This window comes from Hemicordylus capensis, chromosome 2 (assembly GCF_027244095.1).
Source record: "Hemicordylus capensis ecotype Gifberg chromosome 2, rHemCap1.1.pri, whole genome shotgun sequence".
NCBI classification, from domain to species: domain Eukaryota; kingdom Metazoa; phylum Chordata; class Lepidosauria; order Squamata; family Cordylidae; genus Hemicordylus; species Hemicordylus capensis.
In genome coordinates, this window is record NC_069658.1 from 243,036,036 (window position 1) to 243,052,349 (window position 16,314).

At 46.4% G+C, this 16,314-nt stretch overlaps 1 protein-coding gene across 5 annotated transcripts in view; it reads left to right on the forward strand.

Annotated features, from left to right (window-relative positions):
* The window catches only part of LOC128347444 (zinc finger protein 420-like), a 51,603-nt gene that overhangs the window by 29,675 nt on the left and 5,614 nt on the right, over positions 1–16,314 (forward strand). For 2 of the 5 annotated variants that reach the window (XM_053302125.1, XM_053302127.1), the window contains exons 1-5: positions 8,859–9,762; positions 10,637–11,158; positions 11,375–11,504; positions 13,423–13,505; positions 14,040–14,166. The exons of 1 other annotated variant lie outside the window; for it this stretch is intronic. In XM_053302125.1, the coding sequence (XP_053158100.1) occupies positions 10,742–11,158; positions 11,375–11,504; positions 13,423–13,505; positions 14,040–14,166 (757 nt within the window). In that variant the 5' untranslated portion in view covers positions 8,859–9,762; positions 10,637–10,741. Of the gene's footprint in view, positions 1–5,261; positions 5,287–8,858; positions 9,763–10,636; positions 11,159–11,374; positions 11,505–13,422; positions 13,506–14,039; positions 14,167–16,314 lie in introns of those variants that run through there. 2 more of the 5 variants (XM_053302126.1, XM_053302133.1) reach the window with 2 other exon arrangements.

The window sequence follows — 16,314 nt, forward strand, 5'->3', positions numbered from 1 at the left end:
GGCGTTGAGGTGCTCTTCAAGGTCTTTTGGAACTGCACCCAGGGCGCCAATTACCACTGGGATTATTTTGGTCTTTTTCTGCCACAGCCTTTCAATTTCAATTTGTAGATCTTTGTATTTGGTGATTTTTTCTATTTCTTTTTCTTCTATTCTGCTATCCCCTGGTATTGCTATGTCGATTATTTTCACTTGTTTTTCTTTCTTCTCAACTACAGTTATATCTGGTGTATTGTGTGGCAGATGTTTGTCTGTTTGTAGTTGGAAGTCCCATAATATTTTTACATCTTCATTTTCTTCAACTTTTTCCATTTTATGGTCCCACCAATTTTTGGCTACAGGTAGCTTGTATTTTTTGCAGAAGTTCCAGTGTATCATCCCTGCTACCTTGTCATGCCTTTGTTTGTAGTCAGTCTGTGCGATCTTTTTTACAACAGCTGATTAGGTGGTCCACTGTTTCATCTGCTTCTTTACAAAGGCGGCACTTGCTGTTTGTGGTTGATTTTTCCACTTTTGCTCTTATTGCATTTGTTCTTAGTGCCTGTTCTTGTGCAGCCAGTATTAAACCCTCTGTTTCTTTCTTCAAGTTGCCATTCTTAAGCCATTGCCAGGTCTTGGTAATGTCTGATTTTCCACTTATATTGTGCAAATATTGACCATGCAGGGGTTTCTTTTTCCATTTTTCTGCTCGGTTTTTGACTTGTTCTTTCTTGAAGGCCTGCTTTCTTTCATTGGTGTTGAATAGTTTCTCGTTATTGACCATTTGAAGTGCATCTTCTTCACTGGCCTTGATATATTCTTCAAGGCCTATTTTCTCCTCCTCTACTGTTTGATGGACTTGCAGCATTCCTCTTCCACCTGAGCTGCGAGGGAGGTATAGCCTATCTACATCACTGCGGGGGTGCAGAGCATGATTGATGGTCATTATTTTCCTGGTCTTACGATCCAGCATCTCTAGCTCTGCCTGGGTCCAGTCTATTATTCCTGCAGTGTATCTGATAACCGGTGTAGCCCAGGTGTTTATGGCTTGTATGGTGTTCCCGCCATTGAGTTTGGACTTGAGGATTTTTCTGATGTTTTTACTTCCAATTTTTCTTTTAACTTCAGTGTGTGCGATGTTATCAGCCTGGAGAATGCCCAAGTATTTGTAATGTTCTTTCTCTTCCAGGTTCTTGATCTTGCTTCCATTGGGCAGTTCTATCCCTTCTGTTTTTGTTGTTTTTCCTCTTTTCATTATTAATGCAGCACACTTGCCTAGTCCAAACTCCACTGCTATATCACTACTGAATATACGGACAGTGTTTAGCGGTGATTCAATTTCTGACTGGGACTTTCCATACAACTTCAGATCGTCTATGTATAGCAGATGGTTGATTTGACTTGATGTTTTAGATGTTTGGTATCCGAGGCCTGTATTGTTTAGTATTTGTGAAAGTGGGGTCATGGCGATTACAAACAACAGAGGGGATAGTGAGTCCCCTTGGAAAATGCCTATTCAAATGCTAACCTGTCCAAGTGTCTCACCATTGATTGTTAACTGTGTACTCCACATGCTCATTGCTTTTTTTATAAATATCTGAATGTTTTTGCTGACACCAGTTGTTTCTAAACATTTTAGTATCCATGTGTGAGGCAATGAATCGAAGGCTTTCTTGTAGTCATTCTATGCAACACTTAGATTTATTTTTCTTCTCTTGCAGTTTTCTAAGATCATTTTGTCAATCAGCAGCTGGTCTTTTGTGCCTCTGGGCAATTTCCTTTCTGTTCAACTGGAAGCTGTTTGTTAGTTAATAAGTGTTGCATCACTTCATCTGCTATTATTGCAGTTAATAATTTGAACATGGTTGGCAGGCATGTTATTGGTCTATAATTACTTGGAACTGCACCTTTTGCTGGGTCTTTCATGATGAGATGAGTTTTCCCAGTTGTTAGCCATTGTTCAATATCACCTCCTTGCAAAATGTGATTGAACTGTTTTGATAGTTGTTTATGAAGGCTTGTTAGGTGTTTAAGCCAAAAGCCATGCAGTTCATCGTCGCCTGGTGCAGTCCAATTTTTAATTTTCTTTGCTCTTTCACTTATTAATTCTGGTGTTATTATTAGATCTTGCATTTGTTGGTTACATTTTTTGACCTCTTTCATCCAGCCTGCTTTTTTATTATAATCTATTGGATTGTCCCATAATTTCCCCCAGAATTGCACTGTTTCTTCTTTATTTGGTGTTTCTAGGTTTCTTGGAGTTTCTCCTTCTATGCTTTGGTAGAAACGTCTCTGATTCAACTGGAATTGGAGATTCTGCCTGTGTTGTGTAATTCTGGCTTCGTATCTGCTAATCTTCTTTGACACTGCTGTTATTTGCTGCTTTATTATTTCCAGGACTTCTCTAATTTTCCTTGACTCTAGGTGGTATTTTTGGATCAGATACTGTTTGGTGTTTTCATTCTTCAGCTTCTTGTCTTTCATATCTTTCAATTTACTAGCATCTGATCTAAGCCTGGAGATTTTATTTTCTAATCTAATCTTCCATTTAGGTGATGTACTGCTTTCTTTTTTTACAGGTCCACTGATCTTATATCCGAGCTCTTGTGCTATTATTGTTGCTGCACTGTACATTAGTTGGTTTGTTTCTTGCAAATATTGGTTGTTATGTCTGCAAGTGCAGAATTGACATCTTTTAATGCCTGAGCGAGTTGTTTTTTGGCAACTGTTTTTAGAGCTGGAAGTCGAACCCTGGTGGTTGTTTGTTTCATGTGCTCAGTTATTTTTTGCTTTAGTTCTTGTTGCATTATTATTATTATTATTATTATTATTATTATTATTATTATTAAAAGAGTCCCAAAGCCTGTCACTGACCATGCAGTCATTTTGCATAGATTAAGAGTTCTAGGAAAGTTCAGGAAATAAAATAGATGTAATTGCAAAAGGGAAATAAAACAATTGTTTGAAGTTTGTAGGATTTCAACTTCTAACATTCATTTTATGAGAGAAGTACCATATATGGTAAATTAGAATCATAATAAATCTAAATCTGAGAAGGATCTTCTGCTTTTCTTTGGCATTATGTCATTTTGGAATTATTGATTTGACTGAGTATTAATCTTAATTAATCTGAGTATTAAACAGTAAGTCAAAACATGATTATATTCAGAATTTCTTCAAAAAAAAAAAACCTCCAGGAGAATTATTTCAACTACTGTTTTTCATTGTGCTGCCCCTGATTTTTTGTCCCACTGGTGACCCCTGCCTCTGCTCCCCTCAGGCATCACACACTCCCTCTCTCTTCCTGCCCAACACAAGCATGCTTTCTTTATTTCATGTTGCCACCAGACTGGTGCATGCTCTCTCCCTTTCTCTGCCATCTTTCTTCTGCCCACTATGCAGTATTTTTGTATAAGCTTTTCCCCTCAGGATTTTCTGTATTTTTAACTTGACAGTACAATACCCTACTGCCCACAAACTCGCATAGAGGTGAGTGTTCTTTCTGGAACTGGAGCTTGGCATACCCATTTCCTGATGTAGCTGACATCTAATCTAAATGTAACTGTGTGTAAATTGTGAAGTGTGAAAAGTCATCAGATTATAGGCAATCCATAACAAGAGAAGCTGCACCAACATGCTGAGATAGAAGAGACAGTGTAATCAAGAATCTACTGACAGTGTGGTGTAGTGGGTAGCTAGTTGAAATCCGACTGAGAGGAGGGGCAGTTTGACAGTTTTGCTCAGTCAGGAACTCTACGGAGAAGTGGCTGGAGGGATTCGCTCTCTCTCAGTATTACCTACTTTGGAGGGCAGTTGTGAGTATAAACAGAATGGAGAACCCATTTAGTTCACTCTGAGCTCCTTGGATGGAATAAAAATGCAGTCTAACATATATAGTTCACATGTGTCTTGGAACACAGGTCTTGGCTGCTCCAAAACCCATACTTTTCTTCACCTGCTACAACCAGTGATCTTCACTATTTTTATTAATTAATTATTATTAATAATTTGATTTCTATACCGCCCTTCCAAAAACGGCTCAGGGCGGTTTACACAGAGAAATAACAAACAAATAAAATGGATCCCTGTCCCTGAAGGGCTCACAATCTAAAAAGAAACATAAGATGGACACCAGCAACAGTCACTGGCGGTACTGTGCTGGGGGTGGAGAGGGCCAGTTACTCCCCCTGCTAAATAAAGAGAATCACCACATTAAAAGGTGCCTCTTTGCCAAGTTAGCAGGGGTCTTTTACTGGGGGGGAGGGTGCATCTGCCCACAGGGCTCATTCCATGGTGGGGAGAGGAAGGTGGAAGTGGCCCCGGCCGCAGTGGTGGGAAGGAGAGAGAGAAAACGTGTGTTGGGGGGGAGTGTGATGGCTGAAGGGACTAGATGCAGGGGGTGGGGAAGAGGCAAGCCAGGGGCCACCACTGGAGTCTGTGAGGGCTGCCAGTGGGCTGCAGGCCAGACAATGAAGAACAGTGTGCTGACATTTCAGGGTTTGGAAACTGACAATGTGATGTACACTCCGGCCCAAGTAGAAAAGAGCCACCTCAGAAACCAAATTGTCTTTATTGACACTGAATAAGTACCGCTGTTCTCAGTAGGGGTTTGGGAAACGTAGCCAGAGAGCATCAGTATTGCTGAGCAGGGGAAGGGGGGAAATGCAAGGGAGGAAAAGGAGGAGCTGGTGGGAAGAGAGAGCGCTTCAGCTAGAGAAATGGGTGGGGGAGGCAAATGATAGAGAAATTGTGCCCACCCTGGGTTCCCCACCATAAGACCCACCTCAGGGGGCTTCTTCCCTACACTGCCAGGAGGTGGGAAAGAGAGCAGGTCAGGAAAGTTGGAGCGGGGTGGGGGTGGGGCGCACAGCTGCTGACCAAAACCTTCCCGCTCCTACCGAACCAGGCTTTTCGGAGATGGAGGCTAAAGAACTGAGTCGGATAGAAGTGACAAGAGATGATGTTCTAAACTGTCTGGAAAAACTGAAAACTAACAAATCGCCAGGGCCGGGTGGCATCCATCCAAGAGTCCTCAAAGAACTCAAATGTGAAATTGCCGACATCCCTACTAAAATATATAACGTATCCCTGCAATCAGGCTCTGTACCAGAGGACTGGAAAGTAGCAAATGTAACACCGATTCTCAAAAAGAGATCCAGGGGCAATCCTGGAAAATACAGGTTAGCTTAACGTCCATTCCAGGCAAATTGATGGAAAATATCCTCAAAGATAAAATTGTAAAGCACATAGAACAGGCCATATGAACAGTTTGTAGTTTTTTTGAGAGTGTCAACAAGTGTGTGGATCAAGGTGATCCAGTTGACATAGTCTACCTGGACTTCCAAAAAGCTTTTGACAAAGTTCCTCATCAAAGACTCCTGAGAAAACTTATGGGATAAGAGGACAAGGACAAGTACATATGTGGATTGCTAACTGGTTGAAGGTCAGGAAACAGAGGGTAGGTGTAAATGGAGAGTTTTCACAATGGAGGGAAGTAAGAAGTGGGGCTCCTCAGAGATCTGTACTGGGACCGGGGCTTTTTAATTTATTCCTAAATGATCTAGAAGTAGGGGTAAGCAGTGAGTTGGCCAGATTTGCAGATGATACCAAACTCTTTTGGGTAGTGAAATCCAAAACGGATTGTGAGGAGCTCCAAAAGGATCTCTCCAAACTAGGGGAGTGGGCAACAAAATAATAATAATAATAATAATAATAATAATAATAATAATAATAATAATAATAATAAATTCGATTTCTATACTGCCCTTCCAAAAATGGCTCAGGGCGGTTTACAAAGAGAGATAACAAAAAAATAAGATGGCTCCCTGTCCCCAAGGGGCTCACATTCTAAAAAGAAACATAAGACACACACCAGCAACAGTCACTGGAAGTACTGTGCTGGGGGTGGATAGGGCCAGTTACTCTCCCCCTGCTAAATAAAGAGAATCACCACGGTAAAAGGTGCCTCTTTGCCCAGATGGCAAAGAGTGATTCAGTATTGGCAAGCGTAAAGTGTTGCACATTGGGACGAAAACCCCCAACTTCAAGTATAAGTTGATGGGATCTGAGCTGTCGGTGACTGATCAAGAGAGGGATCTTGGGGTTGTTGTGGACAGCTCGTTGAAAGTGCCAACTCAGTGTGAGGCAGCTGTGAAAAAGGTCAATTCCATGATTGGAATTGAAAGGGGATTGAAAATAAGAGCTAACTAGCTGAACCCGCACAGAGCTTCCGTGCGGTAGTTTACTTACTTTTTGGAGTTGTGTTGTGAGAATTTGGCTGGTTGTTCAGTTGTTTCTTTATTTTCCCATGTGTCTTCATTGTCTTTTTGCAGTTCTTTCTGAGCATCAGTGCACTCTTTGGGGGAGGTTGGTGTTTCAAGTATTTGGTTAGGTTTTTTCCTTGTCCCTGCTGTTTTGTGGGGTTTTTTTCTCCCCCTCTTAGCAGGGTCAGGTAGTAGCTAGATATTATTTGTTTTTGTGGTGAGTGTGGCTACTGTAGACCCTCTAATTTCCATTTTTAAAAATTATTTTTAATGTTGGTGGTGGTGGTAAGACTGGCTACTCTTGTCCCTCACAGTCCAGTGTTTTGGTTTCCATCCACCTCGCCTCTTGCCCCAGTGTTGTCCTTAAAAGTCCGCCCCTCATTTGTCCTTTTTTTGTCTCGCCTTCCATCCACCCACCTTCTGCCCCAGTGTCTCGCCTTCCATCCCCCCAACTTCTGCCCCATTGTCTTCCCTTCCATCCCCCCAACTTCTGCCCCGTTGTCTTCCCTTCCATCCCCCCAACTTCTGCCCCGTTGTCTTCCCTTCCATCCCCCCAACTTCTGCCCCGTTGTCTTCCCTTCTATCCCCCTGCCGTCTGCTCCAGTGTCTCACCTTCCATCCCCCATGCCTTCTGCCCCATTGTATCGCCTTCCATCCCCCCCGCCTTCTGCCCCATTGTCTTCCCTTCCATCCCCCCACCTTCTGCCCTGGTGTCTCGCCTGCCCCATCCCCCCGCCTTCTGCCCCAGTGTTCCAAAAGTTTGTAAGTTAGATCTTCATAACTCGGAATGCATATAATTTCCAAGAACATGACTTGTTTATATGTTCAAGTTGGTGTTTTTAAGTTGGGTACTTCCTTAATGTCATATGCTATGGAGCTCTGTTTGTGTATACAGATGTTTCTAAGTCAGGTTTTGTGACTCTGGGGGTGCCTGTACATATCGCTTATGTCAACCGGTATGAGACAGACAGCCACTCCCCCTCAGGCCAGCCACCTCCTCATGACAGTGGGGCTTCGCCCACCCGCCTCCTCCTCTGCACCTGGGCGCCACCCACTGCTGCCGCTTGCCAGAGAGTTATCTGGCCCCCTCTCCCTCCACCCCATGCCCCCGTCTCCAGGCAGGCGAGGGCCCAGGCTGCCGGGCCGGGCCGAGTGCCGTGTCTGGGCCCGCTGCCGTCTTGCCTCCGCTGCCAGGCCAGACCTCTCCGCTGCCAGGCCATCCAATTCTCCTGGGTGCGCCTTAGCCAATCAGGCGGCTCTGCAGCCCAGCCAATCAGCTGGGCTGCCGGGACGCATTTTCCCTGGGCACACCCAGGAGATAGATAGATAGATAGATAGATATGATTTTATTTTAATTAATTTTAATTGCTAATATTCTAATGCTGTTATACAAAACTATGGTGCAGCCAAAAGATGACTGTGGGGAGACATGACAGAGGTCTATAAACTCATGCATGGTGTGGAGAAAGTGGATAGTGATAAATTGTTCTCCCTCTCACATAACCAGCGTGGTGTAGTGGTTTGAATGCTGGACTAGGACTGGGGAGACCTGAGTTCAAATCCCCATTCAGCCGTGATACTAGCTGGGTGACTCTGGGCCAGTCACTTCTCTCTCAGCCTAGCCTACTTCACAGGGTTGTTGTGAAAGAGAAACTCAAGTATGTAGTACACTGCTCTGGGCTCCTTGGAGGAAGAGCGAGATATAAATATAATAATAATAACAACAACACTCGAACCAGGGATCATTAGGAAGGGGATTGAAAATAAAACGGCTAATAAAATGGCTAATATTATAATGCCCTTATACAAAAGTGTATGGTATGGCCACACCTGGAGTACTGCATACAGTTCTGGTCACCACATCTAAAAAAGGACATTGTTGAACTAGAAAAGGTGCAGAAGAGGGCACCCAAGATGATTAGGGGCCTAGAGCACCTTTCTTATGAGGCAAGGCTAGAACACCTGGGGCTATTTAGTTCATTAAAAAGGCGACTGTGAGGAGACATGACAGAGGTCTATAAAATCATGCATGGTGTGGAGAAAGTGGATAGAGAGAAATTCATCATTGTGACTGGGAATGATGGGAACTGTAGTTTAACAACAGCTGGAGATCCAAGCCTGTCTATATCCTGTCCATGGATGCTCCAAGTGAGTTGGCCAAATTTGCACATCAAACATACACATCAGCCTTATCATGAGTCAGACCCATGATCCATCTCACTCTTTATTGCCTACAGCAGGGATTCTCAACCTCTAGTCCTCCAGATGAACTGCAACTCAAATGAACTCCCATCATTCCCAACCACAATTATTTTGGCTGGAGATGATGGGAGTTGTAGTTCAACAACAGCTGGAGGACTGCAACTTCGGAATCCATGGTCTGTTCTACAGCACTCACTGACTGGCTGCATCGCTCCCACGTCTTCCGGCAGGGACCTTCTTTCTCAGCCCTCCTCCTTGCAAATGCCGAGGGATCATGGAACCTGGGAAACTTCCGCGCAGAATCCTGGACCTGGAACCGCTAAGAAGTCACTGTTGCTCTGTTTGGTTCTGTGATCTTGGCAGAGCGTGGGATCTTTTCCACTGGACTGGACCTTGTTCTGGTTTCTCCCTTGCCTCAGATAGATCACCCCGGGTCCGGATTGTGCACGCGCACGAGACGCACCATTCCCTTTCCGTTCCCATTAGATCGCCGCTATTTGCAGACCCCCTGCATAGTTCAGAAGGTTGTAGCTCCCTGACCCGGGAGCAAACAAATCACACGTTTCTCCCCTACCCGGTCCTTTGAACAGGAGAGGGATTAGAAGCATTTCACCTGAATAACCACACCCAAGTATGCCACATCAATAGAATTGACAGTAATTGACAGGTGGAAAATGAAGGAAACCTGCGACAAGTGTTTGCTTTGTTTAATAACCGCTTATACAATGGCCATGGTTTAAATGCAGGTGGACTTGGAATGTTTTTAGGGTCCGAATCTCCCCCGCCTAAACGGGGTGTCTCTTCTTGCTGCCTTCAGCGGATCTTTTGATTTGTGGCCACTCAGAAAGACGGCAAGTTCTAGGATCCTCGTTTCTCCTCCTGGACCTTGTTTTGGTGTGTTCCTCCATGCCAGGAATAGGATGATGTGCTGCAGGCGCAGCAGCGCAGAGCACACCGCATGTACCCCCAGAGTTCCCATCGGTTCCCATTAGACAGCCGCCATTTGCGGGGCGGCAGCAGGAGAGAGGAGCAGCATCCTCTCTTCCGATGCTCACACTCCCGTCTAGAGGAGAACGAAGGAAGGAGGGAAGAGGAGGGGCCTGGGCAGGAAGTCAGGCCAGGCAAAGGGAGCGCCTCATCTCGGCTGGTGCGTTTCCTTGGAGAGGAGCTGCCGGTCGGTGCCCGGAGCGAGCGAAGAGCTCACTGGTGCCTCTTTCTGCCGGGAGCTGCACGAAGCTTCCTGAGGGAGGAGCTGGAGCTTCCGCACTGCTTGCGGAGGGGCAAAGAAGTGGCCCTTTTCTTCCCCACCGAGGGTGATCTGGTGAGTCTGCCTCACGTGCCTTGGGGGGTCCCGCTCCTTCCTCTTCCCGGCGCCTGTGCAAACGGCTTGCTCCTTCCCTTGCTCGCGAGGAAGCTTGCTCAGCCGCTTCTGGGAGGAAGCTCGGCGGGGGCGGCCGAACTGGCTGGGGGGCTGGACTGTCAGGCTCCACCTTCTGCGACTTTGGCAGCCCTGATGTCGACAGTGAGAAGACGCTCCCCCCGTTTTGCGGGGGGGGGGACTTCGTTGGCCTGGACCCCGAGAGACGGAGCCCAGACTCCCCACATTCCTGTCTCTTACATGGGGCTGCATGAACTACCTGGAGCTTCCAGGCATCTGGGGGGCGGGGATCAGTGACCCCCTGTTTTCTCGCCCCTTATGTTGAGTCCTATGTGCATTTATGGGGAGGGGGGAGGGATGGCCACAGGGGAAGGTTGGTTGGGGAGAATATCAGGTGGTCAAGTGACAGATCGAGGTAGAGAAGTGATGGGGTGCTTCTGAGCATGTGCATTCCATGCACTCGACTCAACGGCACACTTGACCTTTAAATAAAATGTTAATATGATTTCTGGTGTGTGTTTCACTTTCTGGGCAGTGGGCAAACAGCTGGTCAGAACTCAATAAGTTCATAAGTAAAATCTGGCTACTGGGGAAAATCAGGAATTTAAAAATTCCAGCAGAGTGAAGCAGTGTAGCTGTGGTGGGAGGGGGCCTCTGGGGAGGAGCAAGATGGGGGGGGGAGTTAGGGTCAAACAAAAGTGAAGGAATGCAGACTGAAGGCTTTGTTCTGTGGCTCTCAAGGTAAGATCCACCCTCTTTCCTCCCCGACCCACTGCCTTGCTCTCTCACCCCTGACATTTCTCTCTCTTTTGAATAGGGAGAAGTCCATGAAGAAGCATCTGTGTGTCAAAGAAATTGCTCCCTCAAGAGAAAACAAGATCTTTAGTTTTTGCTGGAGGTTGTCTGGGAGCACAGATTGAAGATGGGGGAGAGAGATTCTGGTGGCTCTGAAGCAGGCAAAAGCCCTGATTCCACCCAGCTTGAGAATAGTGGGGGATTCTGGGAAAGGACCACACAGAAAATCCTGAGCGGAGGCAACCTGAACTCGGATGTACAACGGCAGCACTTCAGGCAGTTCTGCTACCAAGAGGTTGATGGGCCCCGAGAGGTTTGCAACCAGCTGTACAGCCTTTGTCATAGGTGGCTGATGCCAGAAAGACACACAAAAAATCAGATCCTGGACCTGGTGGTCCTGGAGCAGTTCCTGACCATCCTACCCCCTGAGATGGAGAGCTGGGTCAGAGAATGCAGAGTGGAGACCAGTTCCCAGGCAGTGGCTCTGGCAGAAGGTTTCCTCCTGAGCCAGGCAGAGGAGAAGAAGCAGCTGGAAGAGCAGCAGGTGAGAGAGCGGTTCATCTTGGGAGTTGCAACGGGCCTAGAATGTGAGCCAGGCGATCCTGGAAGAAGCCACTAGTTGTCCAAGAAGGCAACTGGAGAATCCTTCCAGGAGATGACCCTCCCACCCCACCCCTCCTCAGGCCTTGTTCTCCATTGCTCCTGTCCTAATCTGTACCTCTCCCTGTTCCTTGTCTGGGATCTCTTCTGTCTCTTTCAGATTCCAGGACTGTTGTCATTGACTCCTCCTTGTTTTTCTGAGGCAGAGAGGGCTGCATTGGATGCCAAGCCGAAGGCGCTGTTATTGTGCCCAACGGGGGTGTTTTGGACTCAGAAGACCTTGTTTCTGTGTGCGTATTATGTGTATGAAACCTGGTGTCAATAATGTGCCTATCATAGCTCTTAAATGTAACAGGGTGAATTTGAAATATCTAACCCAAAAGATAGATACTTGATCAGTATTCCAAAGACTGATTTGAGATCTCTCTCTGTCACAGCAGAGACAGAACAGCCAAATTCCAGTGTCCCAAATTAAGATCCTTTTCCCAAGTTCATATTACCAGGCTTGGGGCTAGCCTCGGGGCTGGTTTTGCTGGAAGTTGGCCACGGATGTTGGAGGGTCTCAGAGCTTTTGAGAGCGTAGGCCCGGAAAAACCACAGGATCAGGTACAAGGTAAATCTCTACTCTGAATTCTGCCCTTCAGCAGAAATCACAAACGGAAACTACGTGCTGTGGATCAGGCCTGGCTCACAACTGTCTTCTTTTGCATCATGTTCCATAGCACCCATCCAAAGGCGGCAGAAGTCAAAGCCAAGAAGCCCTTCTTCCTTTCAAAAATCTGTCTCTCGCTTTTTAGCCATTTTGCTCATGCTGTTTCAGAGGAAAACTGCTCCTTCCGCTCCCTTCTGAAAAAGGTCTTTCACACAGAACTCTACTGTCTTATCACTGCAAAAAGCATTGCTTCTGCCAGTTTCACAGCCTCTTATTCTCTGCAGCTAAAGTCAGCATTTTGCAGCTCAAAAGATGAGATGGGGAGGGGGCGCATTTAGAGAAAGATGCAAAATTACCTTATTGATACTTCTTGGCAATCATCTCTAATATCTTGGTGTTACATCAACCTTACCAGCTCAGGTAACAATATAGATATTCATTAATTAGCATGATTATTGCAGTAACCAGGTTGAAATGGCCTTAAGTTTAGTATAGCATCTTGATCAAAGTTTCAGAAGCTTCTCTGTCAGCATTTCTAGGAGAACAGCACAGGAACATTATTCCCAAATATAGTCATTCTCTGTCAGCATTCTTTCAGCATAAGCACCCCATCCTTGGAGACAAAGGTTCAGAGTTCTCCAAAGAATCTCCTGCTCTATGAACAGGCCTAGTTTCCATCTTAGGTGATAGTTTGACTGTCCCTGATATAAATTTAAGCTGAGACTAATGTCTAGACCACACTGTCCAGGCGGATCTCGCAGGAGGGGAGGGAAGAAATTATTTGGGCAGATGGATGTCAAGGATGCTGTGCTGTGTGGATCCCTGCCCCCCAAGTTAGAGGATTTGGTCTGTAGGAAAGAGACTTTTCACACACTCAGCCCCAAATGTATTTCTGTGTCTCCATCAATGTGTTTTGTCATGATGGTCTGGGTTTTCTACAGTGCTGGACTCAATGGAGCTGAAGGGGGGCTAAGACCAGGAGCATCCTCAGCGGGAAGGACTGGTTTGGGCAGATGAGTGGCAAGGCTGTTCCATTGGGTGACCCGCCACCCCAGACGGAAGGATTTGCTCTGCAGCCTCCAGGCAGGACGGCCACCCGCCACAAGTTCTAGCATTTGCCTGCCTTTTCTGGAAGGGGAAGACCTGGACGTGTGCTGGCATTACCCATCTTGGCTTGCAGAAATTCACCCAGAGAGGGAATGACCCCTGCAACACTCCCCTCAGGCCTTTCCCTGCCCTCCTCTTTCTCCTTTCATCGCTCGCCCTCTTGATTTTCAGATATACACGATGGAGGGAGGCCACCTTAACTCCTAGCCCTGCTTTGATGGTCCCCTGAGTATTTGTTTTGGCTGTTTGCATGGGTTGGGGGAACACTTTTTTCTCCAGCCTCTCCCACATTTTAAAAATAAATTGAGTTATGCCATATGCATCAGAGTCCATATTTTGAAGTGTGTACTAAGCCAACATGAAGACTTTTAGTTTTTTAAAAACTATACTTGTCTCTCTCTTTCATTCACTAACATGGGATATTTCCATCACTCTTGTGTAATTTGCAGGTACTGGAATGACTCTGCCCATGGATTCTCGGCCATCTCTTCTTGCTGGTGGAGCAGAAGAGGCTTCAGTGCAACCAGATCAGGTAGGGGAGGGGTCACTGGGGGAGGAAGAGGACAGGGAGTGAAGAGTCCACCTTTGTCTTCCCCACGTCCCCCTGCGTGTGAAAGAGTCTCTCTTTCCTTTGGCCTCTGTCAGAACATCTGGCTAGGAGGGCTGTGAAGGCTTTAATCTGGCTAACTGGGCAAGGAAAGAGCCTTTGAAAGGGTTGTCTGTCAAATATTGAACAGGAGGACAGTAATTTGCCCCTTTGTTGTAGGCTAGTGTCTTTTCCAGTGGCGGCGGCGGCTGCTGTCTTCTTTGTGTCTAATTTTATATTTGTAACAACTGGAGCACTTTTGAGACAGAGCACCTTACCTCTCCATTTCTTTTTATTTGCTATGAAAACCCCTTTGAAGGTTTTTGTGAAAAGTATATAAATAGAACGAATGACACTGCAGGGGAATCTTTCCTGCCGTTCTCCTACCAGCTTACCTTAACTGCCCGTTTGCATTGTGCTTGGAAGGGAAATAACCCTTACATGGTCTCTGAGGAAGGAAACATTTTCTTCTTCTTCCAGGGTCCGGTGACCTTTGAGGAAGTGGCCGTGCATTTCACAGAGGAGGAGTGGGCTCTGCTGTATCCAAACCAAAGAGCCCTGCACAGCGCAGTCATGGAGGAGAATTATGAGACTGTGTCCTCTCTGGGTAAGGCTTCCTCTTTTTCGCTAAAGGGGAGACTGGAAGAGGAAGAGAGAGATGGGTCTGGTTTGCTGAAGTTGGTGAGAACATGGTGCAGATAACTGGGTTCAGTCCACATGTGGGCCAGAGAACCAGTGTGCTATAGCAGCCAGAGTGTTAACGATCTTGAAGATCTGGGATCAAATACTCCTCAGGGATGAAGCTGGTTGGGTGGCTTTGAGCCAGCCAATAATCTCTCAGGCAAACTTTCCTCACAGGGTTCTTACCACAAAGAGGAGGCACGCAGTGGAGGAAATGTGGGATAGAAATACAAGAAATAAAACGGAACCCCAAGGAAATTTCATCAGGCAGACTCTGAAGATATGGAGCTGCTTTATTTGGGGTCAGAGCATGGGTCCATCTAATTCATGGTTCTCTGCACTGACTGGCAGCAGGTTTGCAGGGTTTCAGATGGGGTTTTCCCCAGTCCTACCTGGAGATGCTGCCAGTGACTGAAATGGATGCCTTCTGCAGGTGCTCTGCCACTCAGCTATGGCCCCTCCCCTAATGGGTCTGACAGTCTTGAGCATGGGAGATCTGGGATCCATGCAGAGACTGATCCTTGGAGAAGGTTTCTCCTCTCAGCTGTGTAACCGAACTCACCCTGAGCAACAGATTGCAAGTCAAGTCCTGTGAATTTCCTGCCACCAGAGGAGGGTCCCCATTTAAGCCAAGCACCTGACCGAAGGCTGTGAACCAATTTTGTACATGAGTAGATAGTGTGTTCAGTTAGTATATCTTCTGTTCAGATGTCCAAAATGGTCTGTCTGGTGTGGATTAAGCTCCAGCTTGTTCGCACCCACTGAATCTATGACTGATCCCCAACCCCTACAGAGCTTTGGGGTCACTGTAAGTCTCCAATAATAATCTGACTATGAGGAAAGAATTAACTGCAGCTGAGTTCTCACTGGACAGGTGTATTTATTCCATAGTGGTGGAGCAAACGCTTAGATGGTGTGGAGAGGGAGAAAGCACAAATGGAGGCAGAAACAAGGGAGGCTTTGTTAGAAATGATGGTTGATGAGGAAAAGGAGAGAAGGGATTTTTAATGGGTGCTGCACGGCATAGAGCTCATCCGTAGAAGGCAAGCGGAGTGATTTTTCTGGCATCCACAAACTTTCTATTGGCCTCACACTAGAGATGTTCATGAGTCATTCGTGCACAGGCTGGTGGGGTGGGGAACGGTTCCCTTAAGGAGCCGGAACGGACTTCCTTACCGGCTCCTTAAGGGAACCACTCTCTGCCCCATTGAGCCGGCTCAAAGGCTGGTGTCTGAACTGGTTCAGTGCTTCCCAGAGGAGGCAGTGAACCGGCTTGTGCACATCCCTGCTTCACACTGACACCACCTCCTGAGTAGATGATGCTGATTAATAATAATAATAATTAATAAATATGCCATCCAGTCCACAGACTCAGGGCAGTGTGCAAGGCAAGAACAGCATCTGAGATTTTAAAAGAGAGAGAGACTTAAGGGGCAAATACCTGGCAGAAAAGAAATGTCTTCAATAAGATCTTAAATTCTGAAAGGGAGGAGGCAGAACAAACTGGGAGTAGGGAAGAGAATTCCAAAGTGAAGGGGCGGCAACCGAGAAAGCTCTTCCACAGGCCCTAGTGCTACGGACCTCTCTGAGACCAGGGACTGAAAGAAGGGCCACCTGAGAAGATCTCACAGGATGGGACAGGACTGGCTGGGAGCGGCAGTCCTGCAGGTAAGCAGGTGCTAAGCCCTGAAGGGTTTTAAAGGTGAGAACCAGCACTTTGAATTGGACCTGGAAGCAAACAGGTAACCAATGCAGCGACTGCAAGAGAGGTGTCACACTATCATATCTCCTAGGGCCCATAAGTAGGCAGGCTGCTGCATTCTGGACCAACTGAAGCTTCCGGGTCTTCTTCAAAAGCAACCCCAGATAGAGCGCATTACAGTAATCCAGATGACGAGGCCATGAGTTACCGTTGCCAGGGCCTAATTTGCATTACTGAAATTAATGGACTTTTGCACGATATTCTAATTTTCCGAGTTTCACCTGTATTTATTGTTAGATTTCTATACCGCCTTTCATTAAAAACAATCACAAGGCGGTTTCCAAAAGTTAAAACACATAATAAAAATGAATT